Source organism: Varroa destructor, unplaced genomic scaffold (genome assembly GCF_002443255.2).
Source record: "Varroa destructor unplaced genomic scaffold, Vdes_3.0 BEIS01000005.1, whole genome shotgun sequence".
NCBI lineage: Eukaryota > Metazoa > Arthropoda > Arachnida > Mesostigmata > Varroidae > Varroa > Varroa destructor.
The window spans coordinates 14,224,674-14,240,978 of record NW_019211458.1 but is presented as its reverse complement, the minus strand read 5'-3'; the positions used below and the strand labels follow the sequence as shown (position 1 = coordinate 14,240,978).

Below are 16,305 nucleotides of genomic sequence, written 5' to 3'. Positions count from 1 at the left end.
AGTACATTCATTTAGGCACCTGCTTTTGTCTAGTCACACAGCTCAATAAGCGGCAACCTTCTTCTAGTACACCTTTGCCAACAGAGCCGACCTGTGTCCATTTTATTCAGATAGTTAAACTAATTATAAATCAAATTAAGTAATTATCCTCCAAGACAGCATTCCTCTAATGCGTGACAATGAGCTACAGTAGTGTATGATTGGGTTATCTGCATTAACAATAAGATCTCCATTTGTAGCGACTCTGATTTTTTTTACGCTATTAATCGGCTTAATTTCTCTTTGCTGGTGAAAAAGATATGGGGCTATCGTATAATTAGGATACAGTGAAGCGGACTGGTAACTACTAGAGAATCGACAGTGCTGTGTAGAGATTAATACTGCCTTCAACACGTACTGAATTCTCACTTCTAAAACTCTGAGATTTTACAAGTGTCCGGGTTGATGTCGATATTTGTTCTGCTTGATTATCCTAACCATGATATTCCTGCTGGCTTATATATCACTGATTATAATTGCACTGATACAAACTCTCAAACGCGGATCATTTTGAATCTGTATCAGAACTAGGAGAGCTACTCTTCTACACACTGCCGTAGATGACGCAGAGCTATGATGATCTGAAAATGATACGATTATAAATATTTAATTTATGGAACGTTTCATGCTTAAAAGACACATGAATACATTTCAATCAAAGATAAGTTTCCCGTAGTCTAATCAACAGGATCTTCAACGTCGTGAAATTTTGGCTTTGACGTTTAGGTAATAAGTACGAACGATCGATTCAGCAAGCCTGATATCTGGATTCATTGTTTCCGACTTTATCGTTGATGAGAACGTTACATCAAACGTATCACAAGCTTAATTGCTCCAAAATCTAATATATCATTGCCCATCTGTTGACATAAATAGCACAGTGTGGCATATATTTCTGCCACCTCATTTTATACCTTTCAAATACCTTGAAGAGTCATCTTCAGAAAGAAATTAAAAAAAAAAACTAATTCAAGCGAACTCCTTTTATTGACTTTATCTCTATGGTCAGGCACCGGAAACTGAGCACATATCCTGCATTCTCAACAAATAGTTTAAATCATAGTCATGCGAGTATCTTTATTTAGTAAGTGACCATTGTGGATAAAAGTAGAACAAAAATTATTGATTTTGACAGGCCGATGATAGGGCAATCATTAATTCTCTTAAGAAAACGTTGAGTGTAAGCTGCATGGATAGCGCAAATATTTTGAAGCATATTCGTTTAACTGACAGCTTTAATTATATGAATGTAAATTACCTGTTATATTGTGACTAGTTATATATAGAGGTATTAGACAAACGCATTAGCTCTTTTTATAACTGTGCAAAAGACGTAACTGCTTAATAGGCCAAATCACAAAGCGTTGAATACGAAACACGATTAAAGAATGTAACAGAGTTTACTTAATGCGTCTTGAAACAGCCAGATATGTTAGTTCCGACGTGATTCAGAAAGCTGCGTCGGCATTATTAACTTACCTATGAATCGACCTCGTATAAATATCAACGCACTTCCCTGTATGGGCAGTTCACTTTAGCCCGAGTCAAGATGACTATCACCGTATTCGTATTGGGTACGTTCTAGCTAATAATCAGTCTATTGGTGTATTTCTTTTAATTTGAATGAATTTTTTCGTTATCAGTGACACCTGAATGATGCATCGCTGTTCTTGTTGTTCATGGCGGCTCTGTTAGTGGGCGACTTTCAACTATCGTAACATGAAGTAACATAAACTGAAAAGTTCTGTTTTTATGATACAGTATCTAATTAAATAGGCAGTTAATCGCCAACTCCTTTTCCTTTTCAAGAGCTGCATTTCCTGTGAACTTTCTAGAACAACGAAAAACACTAGATAGGATTAAGGTCGCAATAATCAAATGTACACACAAACATAAATCCAGAGGCTGCACAACCAGTATCGCCTAATTTTATAGCCACTTGAAGATATTCATTGGAAGACCGGTTGTTTTTACGAAATTTATCATTTAGTGTCGTATATTATGAACATTTATTAAATGATTAATAAACAACAATGATTCACACTTATAAATAAACGGATATTTGCTAAAGCGGCTAATCTCTCGTTGCACAATTATCTGATGACCCTGATTATTGGGTCAATTGTGTGCTATATTTCATTTACATTTTATAAGCTAGCCTATTGGCCAAACCTAATTCAATTATTATATTGTAGGCAAGCAATATATTTGCCGGTGATCATAACCAGAGAGTAGCTTATAATTAATGTAATCTATTAATAATTCTACGTGCATTAATCGCTTTTTTGTTGTTTTTGTTGTTTTTCCTTACTCATATCTTGATAGCAAAAGAACACGTTCTCCTGTAATGAAAAGCACACAACTTTATGATTAATATTGCCAAAATGTTGACTGTAAAATAAAATTCAACTAGGTTACAGATTTCGTTGTTAGAAAGCTCTTTTTTTTTTTTAATTTACTTGTAAGGACTATAGTTGAAAACAGATTGGTTTGAATAGAGTTATTTAAAATCGGGTGGATTCAAGATGAGCCGTGATGTTTTGTTTCACAAAGGTTGCAATAACACATTCACTCAAATATACTTTTGTCAAGCCTAAGAAATAAACCATTTTTTTTTTCATAATATAACATGTTAATGTTATTATTCCATACCCGACGGGTTCGTATGGGATTTCCTATGTAAATTTTGCCATTGCGGTTTCAGTCAATACCGACTGTCTCATATGCTTTGCTGGTCAAAGTTTTAGTCGCTTAATAACTACTTAAAATATTTCTTATTTATTGCTCGGCTAACGTTTCACGCACTTTACTAAAGGTGATTATTGTCCTCAATGCTGAAACAGTATAGATAACTTGGTTGCATGCTGTCGATATCCTTTTGACTGTTGTGTATGTTTTCTTTGTAGAGTGAACTTCGCTCTACTATGGCTGCCGCCATCTTCATTTTGTTCATTCGTTCCGTTCCTGCAAGGAACCTTAATGAAACTTCATCTCCCAGCGTTAACAGGAAGTTCATTCAAGCGAATAGCATAAGCGATAATAGAGTTATAGAAGTAAAATGCTCTTAATCACTGAGTGCGTGAGCTGGTGCGAAGTAAGCAGTAGAAAGCTCTCTAATTGTTGAACCTCAACCAAAGATGAATCTGGTTTACGCTGAGGAAGTTAAACGGTATGCAACAAGGGCAGGCGAATAGTCTTGGTAATTGGAAAATAGCTTGTAGCTACGAATAGTTTAGATATGGTCCGCTAGTCAACTTGCTGAAGAGAAATGTAAGTCTGTGTTAGACTGAGCTGTACATTTCACTAGTTTTTTTTTCTTTTTTTTAACTAATTTAATTTAAATAATTTAACTAACCGGATAGTGGTTCATGAATAATGAAAAAATAACTGACGCATTTGCGACAAAGTGCACACATCGGGCGCTACTCACAACCGAAAGGAATCGCATGACTTTGCCTCGTACAACTTATTCGCCTAAACTATCCTAAGTTCCTAACGTTTGCGAACTATTTCTGCCTAGTGATAACAAGATGATTAAAATTTAAAAATTCAAAAAGCTTACGGACTATCAGTGAATGAGGGAAACAAAAACAGGAGTATTTACCTAAATGTGCAATTTATGTCACTGTGGCAAATGCAGGGTGTATACTCACCTTATTGAGTTACTGCTGTGGGACAACGAGGGCCACTACTACGGCATCCTCCAAGGAGGAAACTGGCGGCCTAGACTTTGATAGGTGCGGATTCACCGCGCTAGATCACGCAACAGCTGATCTCGTATTCTTTGGCAACGGACCCCTGGCCCCTATTTCCGAGGAGGAACTGGTTGATGAATGCGTTAGACTACGTGCATCCCTTCGATCCACTAAGCGCTACGCGAACAACTGCACCATGGGACTCGGTAAGGGGCATGACCTCAATTCCTTAGCTTGAATAGCACGCTCTTTGCATATAAACCACATTTTATATATACATATACATATATATATATAATGGTGTATTCATGCATAAAAATATGTTGCCTTACTTGCTGGATGGATTGGACATGATCATATACGTCTTTTATTATACAGTTGCTTAACCTGTTCACCTTACTTCGTTACTTTGTAACAATCTGATTTTATTTTTCTATTCCACAAATGCATTCCTTTTATTTTACGTACAGTCTTTATAGCGGCTTTTGATGCCAGAATGAAGACAAACGCTTTGTGAATAAACGTTTCTTTATAACTGAATTCAAATAAACAAAACAAAAGAACTGCTGTTTTATCTTATGCATGGATCACATATGCCATTTTGGTATTCTTGCATTAACAAGTTATCTGAATTGCTATGCATATATTTTATTGACAGAGACATGATTTCTACTCTCTATAACTTATAAAAAAAGGTAACGAGTATATTTGTAATAATATTGAATACTATTATTGTTCAATAATTCAAGTCAATTCAGCACTTCTGGGGATAATGAAATTACAATCATTTTGTAGAATTGTTCGCTCGTAATCGATCTACGCAGTAATAATGATAATTCATGAAAAGAGATTAATAGACATCTATCGTTGTTTCTTTCTGCTTGTTACTATACTTCATCCGTCACTGTGGGCTGCCAAGGCCAGGTTATGTTAAAGATGTTCGTTGAAGCCGCCCGTAAAGAACTGGAATATCGCTGTGATGGCAAAGGAAAAGAGGAGTACCTCAAGTTGACCCCCTGCCTCGTCGAGAAGTCTGGTCCGGCGCTGCACAAGTGTAACGTCCGCTATTCTGGATACCTTCAGGCTATTACAGAGCAAAATAAGACAGATCGCATCCCGTTTGCCTGCTGGTCGGTTAATATTAATTCGTGCTTGTTTCTGTTCGCTAACTATTGACTTCGTAATAGTGCATTGAGTAACGTATTTAGCTGGTACACTTAAGGGCATGTCATGGCATGGGTTTGAATCCCAACTTTGTTTCGCGCATTATGTTTTGTGCTCGGAACCAGCCGTTTGAAGCAAACCTAACGGCTAAAGTGCCAACGTAAAACATTAAAAACATCAAACTAAGATTACAGTTGGCTATTTTTAGCTGCAAAAAAATCTATTGAAACATATATGCAATACCTCGAAAATTTTCGAGACTCATAAGCAGAATCTGATTATAAAGCTTCAAATAACGACGTCGGTGGGCCAATACGGAATTTATATGTTAACTAAAGGCGTAACTAACGCGCACAATGGCGAATACTTAATAAGTAGCCTCCTTGGAAGCAACGTCGCTCCATTGCGCTTTTGGTTTTTCGAATTCATTCATTTAAAATGAATGTTTACAGTTTTACATCTGGAACTGATTTAGCATTGCATTAAGAAACATTAATCCGTCTAGATGAAGAAGAAAATTCGATGTTTTTTATTTTGCGCCTAATAGGGAAAAAAACATGATGCATCAAAGTAATTAAAAGTTTGCTCTATTTGTTACTTCATATTCACTCTGATTAAATCTTCTAATCCACGTTGCTTCCAAGTTTGTTTGATCTTGCTTTCGCTCGTGACGTAAATTACAAGACCTTACGCGTATGTATTGTGACAAAAAATAATTTTTGATTACAGCTATCATGCGAAATTTGAACGCTGTGTTACTAACGTGGCTAAAAAATGCGGAGAGGAGCACGCAAAGTTTTCAGCAAAAGTTTGTATCTTTTTCAATGTTTTTCTGTTTTTTGATGTCTACCATCTCTTATCCTTACACTTGTTGAAGCATAATGTTGTAACTGCACCTTGATAAGCTATTTAATCACACGCTAATTTTTTTAGTAAGTAATCATGCATTATTTTATATTAGTTATTATGCATTTGGCTTATAATAACTGTACAATAATCCTATTTATAATGACCCTTTGAGTGTTGTAGATAGTTGCCAGTATGAGCGAAGAGCTGAACGACACGGTGTGCCGTAAGTGGGTACGCAATCCAAGCCTATGTAGGAGTCTGCCAAAAGTCATTCCAGTAAAGAGTCCGAGGTACATGACAATGCTGCCGAATCTAATGTCGATCCTCGATACAATCTAAGGGGACTTTTTTCGCGTGCCAATGTATTTCGAGTTATATCTCTGCTTCAAACATAATAGGCATATTGTGGTTAAACTCGATGAGCTGAGCTGTAACTGATGATTCACTCAATAGACGTTAATTTATTGAGCAGCAAAAAGTTGGTAAAGAGTGCCGAAAAATTGACGGAGGTATCTGTACCCATTCGTTATAACGAATGCATAATACATGAAGCTGGATGAACGAATCTTAATTATATTTTTATTTATGTTCATTGACTACTGCTGCATCTTTACAGCTTTTGTGAAGTTACCTAGCTTGTTTTAGAATCATGTCAAACTGTCATGAAGGGAATATACCAACCGCTGAGCTAACGACTTCGTCTATTGAATATGTATCCCATTTCAAGAGAACGTCAAATAAATTGAATTTATAGCCACTACGGTATCTGTAAAAAAAACAGTAATGTATAGCTTCATCATTTCTTCATTCAGCTTACGCTATATTTCAAATGGGTAAAACCACTAACAGATTGAAGAATGCAGTAGCGAAATCGGAAATGGCCTTATATTTTAGGCCAGCGGGATATGAACTCGGCCTAGAGTTCAACAATTAACATCAATTACTGCAGTGCCCCGGATCCATTTTACGACGGACGCTCCTCGTTTCATTCTTCAATGAACTCGTGCAGGGCGGCCGCTGCGCTCATGCTCATTTGCTCGTTTTCGCCAGCCTCAGGTTGGATTTTGCAATATAGAGATGTAACAAGCCTCACGCTGTCTACTTCAGTGCGCTTTCCTGAACGTAAAAATCAGGGCGATCAAAATTCTATCAGATCCAAAAACGAACCGGCTCACTTTCAGATAAAAATTAATATTTCACCAAACTTATACAGGGAATGGTGGCATCAAATTTTTTGGAAAGAACAGCGATTAATATCTTCGCTTAAGGATGTTTGAGAACCAGCGGTAAGCATGTGGCAGTCTAGGTTTGAAACGTCACATTTCCAATTTAGTACTACATATACATAGCGACCTCTGTTTTGGTCATAATGTGTGGTTTGGTAGCGGCACGTTTCTTTTTGTGTTAGGATGTGGCGCCCAACCAGGGAACTCCCACTTTGGTGCACTTTGGCCGGGGCCATGTTAAACTTACGTTGAGCTGGATCATTACACATTTTCAGAGACGGACGTATTGTTGGAAAATATAATATTCGATGTACTGTTGCCTAACAAGAAATTTTGCGGAATCATTCTAAGTTTGTAAAAGGATTTTCTGGGAAACGTGTTGAAAGCCTATCTCCATGCAGACCATTATGAAGTAGCTACAGGTAAGTCGTTAAGTCATGAACGCGTTGTTATAGGGTTAGGTGCCTTGTTTGTCTAAGAGCCTTCGTCACCTCAACCACATACTTATGGCCTTCGCGAAGTTGGCGGGCATAGATCTGACACTAAAGCGTCTCTTTAATGAGCCTCCAGATGCTGACGTAGCCATTCTAGCAGACTGTTTCCCAGCTCTTCACTTTCAGAAGGAAAGGTCGGTCCGCTCGTGTCAGTGTTACTTTTTTCAATGTGCCCTACACCTCATCCAACAGACAGGCCGTGAGATCCCTCTATTGTGAATCTCTGGCTATATTGGTTTGGACATGAACAAAATTGCTACGTTATTCAGGTCTAACGTTCCGCTCAGGCGTGTAACCCGTTGATTAAACAAAGCAAGGCTATCGCCATTTAAAATACTACTTACCTTTGAGTGCTCTCTATTCTGCCAGAAAATGTGTCATTGCCCTTCACTGGAAATCATAAATGCTTTTGAGCCCAAACACGCTTATCTACATTACGAAGGAGTATGTTTATGTGCATAATTCACCTCCAATCATTCCAACGCACATATATATATATATATATATATATATATATATGCACAATTTAATGTTATGAGACGTTCCCTATGAGAAACAGCCCAGAGAAACTTAAAATAATGCACATATCCGAATAGTAGATATATGAATTGGTGCTCGAATAGACTATACACCTAACGGTATGCTGCAATTAGCGATCTTCGGAAAAGATTAAAAAAAAAAGATACACTGTTACGATTCTAGGACTCATTACTGTCTAAAGCCAAACTAAATGCGTAATTACACAGTTGGCACGTCTCGTGGAAGGAGTCTAGTAGAATCTGTGTTAGAAGAACTGTTGATACTGACACAAAGTAATCGAGAACGACGTGGCGGTGGGCGTAGTAGCAGTAGACAATGCGTATTCTTTTTTTGCTTGCATACTTCGCTAGCTGTAACTTGACTGATCTATTTATATTGGCCACAAGCCTTCCCTTATTGTTGACGTACTCTTCTACCAACTGTAGCTGCAGCAGTGTGTGTGCCGCAAAGTTAACGACCATCCGACTCCTGATTTCTCTTTCTTTTTCCCTCGCTCTATCTTTTATATGTGTATAATTATAAATCATAGTGAATTACAGGCACGCGCACACATTTTGTACTTAACAAAATTGATCTTCTATAAACAATTCGCTATTTTACTTACGAATACAGCAGCAAAAAACAGTATTAACTTCGTACGTAGCGCTAATTTCACGTGTATCTGTGTTTCTTATACCCGTAAATATCTCATGTTTATTTGGCAAATTCCTACCCTATTATAATATTAAATTTTCCCTTATTTACCCTGTTTTATATTATTTAAAAATTATCTTCACCAGTTGCATAACTTGCCTATTTGAATGCTATACATTTAAGCTCCTCTATTAAGTATCCTTCTACCAACCATATTGTAATATTTACGTACAATTGATGTCTAATAATTTACTACGCTATTCACTAATAATAAAAATCCGTAGCATGATCTATATTGTCTCCCCATCTTCGTTTACGACATGCTGATAACAAAAGGTAGCAAACAAGCAACCACGCAATCACGACGAATTTAAAAAAATCATCTGAACACTCAGTCAGAACCGCAGTTAAATAAGCCTCCAGGCAAGCTGATTTCTAAGCAACATGGAAAACTAAAGCCTCTTCTTTTCAATTTTCATAACGACTGATAAGTCACCGCTTGCGCTAGCGAGCTGGGTTCAGAGTTTGCAGCAAGATCCTTGCAGTGAGATAGATTTGCTGCGATGTACTGAGAAAATGTCTAGGCGCTTCTCATCGACACAAAAGGCGGTGAGGTCCAATGTTCAACCAAAAATTCATTAGTCGATACGTTTTCCTGAAAGTGGCAAACAAGTATATTATTGAGCCCATTTGTGAAGAAAAGTAACAAAAAAATACAACTGTAAATGAAATCATAAACTGCAAATGCCTAGCAGTATGCATGCAGGTGTTCAGTAATATTCGTTATGGAGATGCGAAGATTCATTGATATTTTCATTAACATAATAAATTGCAAGTAGATTTTAATGAGTTCCACTTTTGGCTGACATTTGTCTATCCTTTTTATGGAGCTAATATAATGACGATTCTTTTGAAATACAGTCGGTTCGGAAGGATCGTCATATTAAGCTCTTTCATTATTTGCTGACACATTTTGTGACACATCTTTTTTCCCATCTACACCGTCTACAGTACACTATGTTAAGCAGTAAAATATCGGAAAGCGTGCTGAGTCTGGTACTAGTTATTATAAGTACTTCCATGGAATTAATACTATTAAATTATAATTGTTATATTATTAACCATCCATCGGATAGCCTTTAAAATATGCTGTCGCTTTGTCGACCCCAACAGTCGCAATTAATTGACTGCAGATGAATCATACATATTTTTTTATTTATTTATTTACGACCCCACAGCTTTATCGTTTTCTTTGCCTTCTTTCAACTGCTTTCTTAACTGTGGTATACCACTGAGCTCAAAATGTGGCAATTTATTATTATGCTTAGGTCCGTACTCACCATTATTCAAAGCTTGATCGATGTTTTACTGCTTGTGAATTATTCTGTATCCTTTTATCAACAGCCTGTTTGCTTCAAGGCTAATATAAGCTTCAACATGTAAAGACGGCAATCGTAAGTTTTCATTATTTTACATACGAAGACGCTGGGTTTACATTACGCATAGGAACTATTCTTAAGGCGTCCATCTTCTATATTAATTTTTATTGCCCTCACAAAAAATGTGGGCGAGAATAATTTGTATATATAAGGTACTTTCAAAAGTACGAAAGTACGGTTACTGACATGTTTATCTATACAGAAGGAGCATCCTAATAGAGAGCTAACTGTTTGCTGACATATATACTTGTTTTTCGACAGATTCTCCCTATTGTCTTATCGTGAATAACATGATGTGTAGGATTTTACTCATGCAGGCCTGTAAAGATGTCATCATACATTACGAGAAGTGTATAGAGCAAGGTCCTTCGTGCTTTTTCACGGCTTCAGCTACCTTGCAAATATCAGTTATTTTTCATATACCTTTTACACTTCCACCAAAACAATAATACTTCTAGCTGGGCGCCGATAACGTTACTTCCTCGTCGTTAAGCCTCCTAGAATCTTCTGTATCTAAGTGATTTTTTTCAATGTGTTTACTTCGCACAGATGCTGGCGTCATTCGAAGGAGCTTGTTCGTTTTTCCAATATACTGTAACTTCTTGTTGCCTGTAGTGTGGCGTCCTAATATATCTACGCGATCAACTGATGGATTTTCATTGAAGTCCCCATTTGCAGTTGCAGCAGAGCCGGCTGAAAGTTTTTCGGTGTCGCTGATGCGAAACGCCAGATGAGTACCCACCGTATCTTCGTAGCGGCCGGCATACACGAAATCACGTACCTAACCGTACATACATACGTGTGCATACAGGCAAGCCACAGTTATTCGTAATTAATATGTAATGGCGGTTCAGAGAAAATTAAATTACTATTCGTAACTTCGACCTAATAGTAAGCTAATCCACGAATTTACAATAGACGTATTTACCTTTAGCAGAGGTCTCTCGCTGTCCGGTTTTATGAAGGCACATTGTGATGCTGTGATATCAGAGGGAAGATCTGTGACTCCTTGAAGTTCAATAAATACTTCATGCGAGTCGAGTGTCTCCCAGTCGCAGCCCAGCGTGATGTTACTGGACTCATTACTAATAGAACGATTGCCCGCCATTAAATGTTCAAGGCCCGAGCAGCGTGTGAATTTCTAGTTCGTTAAGGCAGATCGTAACAGAGGGGATCAAAGGCTCACAGTTTTCTCACGAAAACATCATTCTTTTTTAATCTGAAAAATGAAACGAGAATCAATTGTGGGAATTCGTTAACTCTCCTACAACTTACTAAATAATATACCTAAGTATTAAAAATAACGAACTTGATTTTTAGCTTTAGCCCATACACACATTTTTACTTATTTTAATGTTCTTTACCTTGCATTGTCAGATATGTTCCGTCGGGAACATGGCATAAAATCTTTTTACCGTTATTAAAAGGAGGACAGAAAGAAACAAGGTTTCACTTTAAGCGGTAATTATCTAACATTTGGGAGCACCGACCTGCTTACCTGCTTACGATCCTTGCTTACAAAAACAAGACGAAGCACTCTGGCATTTAAAATTTCTTATTTTTATCTAGAAAAGATTGATTTGTTAATTTTGCAAAAAAAATATAGAATCGAAAGATATTGCTTAGTTTCTTTGGTTATGTGTTTTAACATTCTTGTCCATATGCATTTTAATATAAGGATATGTTGTTATATTATTGCTCATCAACGCAAGCTAACAAGATAGTTGAATAGCCCTACATTTATTTTCATATTGAAACACTAGTTTTCGTAGCATTACATCTCATCTTCCGCTCAATATTGAGTTTGAATATATAATGTTGTTTGCAATTTTAGCGCAGGGTTGTAACAGACCCGCTGTTGAGTCTATCATAGAAATCCAACAAAATCATGCCAACGTACTAATACTAAAATATACCCATTACATTTCAGAATCTATTTTAGATAGTGGTATAATTTGATTAGAGGTTAGTATATCAATCGCTTCTGTGAATAACCTGTTTACTACTACAAGTACTTTTACAAAATCTGGAAACATTTAGACCGGTCCCATATGCCCTATGGCAAAATTAAGATATGAAATAGAAAACGTTTTTAGAAGATAAGCAAAATTATGAAGCATGCTTCATCATTATTCGAATTATTGATACGAAGTATGTCAATGTCCAGCAATGTGCTAGTAAAATTTGCCATTATTACCTTTGCAGGAGAATCAGCACTTAGAAAAAAATACGTTTATGCTTTTACATAAAACAATCCAAATGGCTACAACCACTCAGTCCTAGTCACAAGATATGCTGTCGTATTGTCTCAGTATGATTTACCTTTTATTGCAATGATGACTCGACCCATTTGAGTAGCTAAGATAAAACAAAAGAGCAGTATTCCATTGTACTGTATAATAGACCCAGTGCCTGAAATAGTACGTTAACTCCTGCTGTGTATAACAGAACGTGCCCTTCTAGCCGTAGGCTTGACAAACTGGCTACAAAACATCACTACAGGAAAATGTTTACACTAAAAGCTTTATTTATCAATAATCTGCGGTTGTCAGCAAAGACTCGGTAAATTAGAATAGTACTGAATTTTATTTACACTCGTTTGTACGGAAAACCCTGAAGTTCGGTACATTCGCGACATGTTATAGCTGGCTTTTAGAATAGTTATGTTATAAATTTTCCAAGACGTGTTGCCAGCTTATCGATGGCATCAAACGAATTCTGAAAATACTAATCGAAATCGGCAAAATATGGATATCAACACAACAACCGTAGAACTCGTGCGTAATATACGCTTACGACCTAATGCAGTTATTAAGCTGTAACGCCTGAACTTCTGCACATCCGATTAATTAACCAATTATACAAAACGAACATTATACTTTAACAAAAGTTTCGATTAGTTTCGAGGCGTCTTCACGTTATTCAGTGTTGGTTAGCTGGCTATTTCTGTTTTCCTTGCACGGATTTTGGAGGAAAATATATACTAGAATGAGTCCTAAAATAATGGTTATAGTTGAAGGCACAAGTTCAAGGTATCTGATATGAAATAATAAAACAATTATGCCAGTTCAAATGGTTCCAAATTTACATCCTCAAATGTCTACCATTGCTAGCAGGTGCTTCACAATAATAAGACAATAAAACAGTGAACTGTGATAGCACATACATGTTAGTGGATAGCTAATTCGACATAGTAACGATATTAAGAAAAATTCAAAATTCACATTTTCACAGCTGATTAGCACATGACAAAGTCAGAGTTAGTGCAGAGAGCAATACATGTTAACATCCAGAATGGCATTTGTCGAAATTCCACCCAACTTTTATTGCAAATACACTCTTCGTTTTGTTCGTAAAAGCCAACGACTGCACACGACTTTTTGTTAGCAATTATATACATGGAACATATGTCAGATGCTGATACAGTAGTTAATCCACAATAATGAAGACTCAAACGGAAAATTATAATATGAAGCTAAATAGAAGATAGAGCTGGGATATTTAATCACTTGAATGAAGTTTAATTATCGTTAATAATTACTTCAATAGCTTATGGGAGTGATTTCTCATCTTAGCTATATGGAACTACCTGCAATTATCTTGCCTGTGTGACTAAGACATTTTGGCATGATTTTTTTTTTCACAAATATTTAGAGGTATATTATTATTAGGCTTAGCTAAGTCTTTTTTTTTATTTGTATCTGACGTTTGCCAAGTACAACTATCAAAATATTTAAGAGCAATAATTTCCAAACGAAGAGAAAACAAATTTGTCTTATAAGATGTGTAGATCGGTGATATTTTTTGTTGTTAAGGCCGCAACGAACAGACACTTCCCGTTGGCAACATGTATAAGGCACAGTCAATACAAACATCGAGGGGTTACTAAATCTAGGAGAGAGGTTGGCATATTAGTTAGACAGCAAGCCACCAATTTCGTAATGCGTCATATTTTGTGCGCATGCGATTGCTGTCAACTGGATGCAATATGACGTGGTTTTTGGAAACAAATGTGACAACCTTATTGCCATAGCACACTCACAAGAGTTATCGCATTTTAAGTGACCGAAATTGAAGCGATGTGCCAATGTTTTATTTTCTATTTTCTAATTACTATCTTTGTTTGGTCGAATTGACTTTGTTTTTAATAATCATATTCGATTTATAGGTCTGACACGGGGTATTCCGCTGGAACGAATCTGAACCGTCAAGTACAGGCGGACGTCAGGGTCCAGCCCCAACTTAGAACGCGCTTGCAAAATGATGCGGCATCTAAACATTATCAGTCTGAATGGAATTTGTATATAAACAGTAGACGGAGCTCGATAATGTTTCATATTCTGCAAATATAGAATCCACTGAACACTATTGGACAAACACCGATTTTCAAAATTTACTTACCCGTTGCCTAGGTATGGAACGGAAACCCAGTTAGTGACAGTAACGCGTAATCAGCTCAGAGATTTTGTACCGTTTATTTGCGCAAGGGTTACGTAATTGCTGGAAAATATTCATAAATACATATAGAGAAAAGTGTCATATGAAGAATAGGAACTTATTTAAATTTCTTTTTTTTTTCTCACACGTACATATTGGCCTCAAACGAGCAACCAGCGCGCGTTCGTCGTCTGCTGGACGCGTCAGCTGTTTTCAGCTGTTTTGTAAATATTGATATAGGTGATGTGAACAATGGTGCAACTAGCGAATCAGCGTGTCGAGAGCAGATCCACGACTAGAACAGCGTTTCTTCATTCGACACTAAATAAAATTAGATTGATTATAGGATAATTCGATCACAATCAGTCAACTAACATTTTAGTATGCAATTGAATATTCGTGACTGTGCCGATTTTTTTTTTATAATAATGGGATCTTCTATGGTTTAACGGCTGATTTCATGACAATTATTACCAGAAAACCTGGCTATTCTGAGAAAATGTATTTACGCTAATATTATGCAGACAAATAACGTATATTACCACAGTATATTTTTACTCGTGTCAGTAGATCCAGGTTGAACATTAATATGCCGCCGGGATCTTGGGCATCAAAGCGTAGGCGCCGAATGGTCACGGAAGCAAATTACACTGTTAGATTTCTTTCCAGCTGTAAATTTCGCATTCCACCTTGGTTCGAAACTGTCCAATCTAAAAAGAAAATAGTATGCGGTTAATAATTATAGCAGTGGTAATATTTATACTTGCATATAAGTAACAATGGACTTAAACATCTAAAACTCCGACAAAACATAAACAGAGCACGACGTACATACTTGCATATTTTAATTAATATTTAGTGATGCGGATTCCGAAATAAAAGAAACAAAAATACAATTTTTAAAATAGGTACAGAATTAAAGATAATAAGTGCATTGGTTAAGGCAATATAATGATGTATTCTCTAGACTTCAGCTAATTAGACTGTACAGGCCTTAACAGAAATTAGTGTATTGCTTAAAATCAAAGATAGCACCCCTCATTGTGTGTATTACGAATGTAGACTTCCATGTTATTTATATATAATAGTTCGCAGATCTTGCAAAGCATAATGCTTTTCTCTATTGGTCATTCCTCCAATACTGGTCCCTTAAGTCATTAACTTATGTGCAAGTAAGTTATTTTTAATAGCACAACTATTAGACTTAAAACAGTTGCGATAGTTTAAATAGTGCCTACACCTCACTTAGAACGCCAGCTACAGTTAAGCAGTTCGGGAAACACCATGTTCTTTCTTATCTACATCTTCAATAAACACAATTGTGATTTGCTAACTGAAACAAACTGAAATTCCTGGCCTCTTTATATTTATATGACAGCTTTGAGTTCATTTGAATTAGGACCTAATGGAAGCTTTTTTCCAATAATAGAAGAAATAATTTTATTAGATTTTTTATTGCAAATAAATAACTAACAAAACTGACGTAGTATGTTTCATAAGTTATAAGCTTCAGTCCTTATCGACTACATTGAACCGTAATTTGAATTGGTTTAGTAAGGTGATCATTAGTTCTTTAACAATTGCCTTGTCTTATTACTATGTGATACTATTTATTAGTTTTGAGGACATTCACCTTGTTTCTTATTGGTTGCTCCTTCTTTATTGAGTGAAGGCAATATAATATTATATCAATATATAAGGCTACGTACCTATTTATCAACGTCTAGCTAACGAAAGTACTTACGTTTCTAGAAACTGGATGCAGAGGGCGTCAATTTTCTATCTCTCC

General features: G+C 36.4%; 2 protein-coding genes across 9 annotated transcripts; one reads left to right on the top strand and one right to left on the bottom strand.

The window, feature by feature from the left end:
- The first annotated feature begins 1,459 nt into the window (after positions 1-1,459).
- On the top strand, positions 1,460-15,865 carry LOC111251238 (uncharacterized). 3 transcript variants are annotated; one of them, XR_015329086.1, is made up of 6 exons: positions 1,460-1,613; positions 3,680-3,940; positions 4,654-4,864; positions 5,628-5,706; positions 10,758-10,890; positions 14,248-15,865. XR_015329086.1 is itself a non-coding variant. In XM_022807647.2 (5 exons), the coding sequence occupies exons 1-5, from the start codon at positions 1,589-1,591 to the stop codon at positions 14,251-14,253; spliced, it is 582 nt and encodes a 193-aa protein (XP_022663382.1). In that variant the 5' UTR covers positions 1,460-1,588; the 3' UTR covers positions 14,254-15,865. The 3 variants fall into 3 exon arrangements, 2 of the variants coding, with proteins under 2 accessions (XP_022663382.1, XP_022663381.1); XM_022807647.2 differs by lacking the exon at positions 10,758-10,890; XM_022807646.2 differs by lacking the exons at positions 10,758-10,890; positions 14,248-15,865 and adding an exon at positions 5,928-6,531.
- LOC147755319 (uncharacterized) lies at positions 8,670-14,801 on the bottom strand. Of its 6 annotated transcripts, XR_015329088.1 has the most exons (5): positions 14,481-14,619; positions 11,008-11,298; positions 10,503-10,860; positions 9,981-10,070; positions 8,670-9,295 (listed from the first exon to the last, which is right to left on the bottom strand). XR_015329088.1 is itself a non-coding variant. In XM_086990930.1 (4 exons), exons 2-3 carry the CDS (start codon positions 11,185-11,187, stop codon positions 10,534-10,536), a joined length of 507 nt encoding a protein of 168 aa, XP_086847056.1. In that variant the 5' UTR covers positions 11,188-11,298; positions 14,481-14,619; the 3' UTR covers positions 8,670-9,295; positions 10,503-10,533. The 6 variants fall into 6 exon arrangements, 3 of the variants coding, with proteins under 3 accessions (XP_086847056.1, XP_086847057.1, XP_086847055.1); XR_015329089.1 differs by lacking the exon at positions 14,481-14,619 and adding an exon at positions 14,669-14,801 and having other exon boundaries at positions 9,981-10,860; XR_015329087.1 differs by having other exon boundaries at positions 9,981-10,860.
- Positions 15,866-16,305: the final 440 nt, after the last annotated feature.

Excerpts from the sequence above, each read along its gene's own strand:
- LOC147755319 (XM_086990930.1), bottom strand. The coding sequence starts at position 11,187 with ATGGCGGGCAATCGTTCTATTAGTAATGAGTCCAGTAACATCACGCTG. Across the intron at positions 10,861-11,007 it reads GCGAGAGACCTCTGCTAAAG|GTACGTGATTTCGTGTATGC; the intron begins GTAAATACGTCT and ends ATGTACGGTTAG.
- LOC111251238 (XM_022807646.2), top strand. The coding sequence starts at position 1,589 with ATGACTATCACCGTATTCGTATTGG. Across the intron at positions 1,614-3,679 it reads TATCACCGTATTCGTATTGG|GGTGTATACTCACCTTATTG; the intron begins GTACGTTCTAGC and ends TGGCAAATGCAG. Across the intron at positions 5,707-5,927 it reads ACGCAAAGTTTTCAGCAAAA|ATAGTTGCCAGTATGAGCGA; the intron begins GTTTGTATCTTT and ends TGAGTGTTGTAG.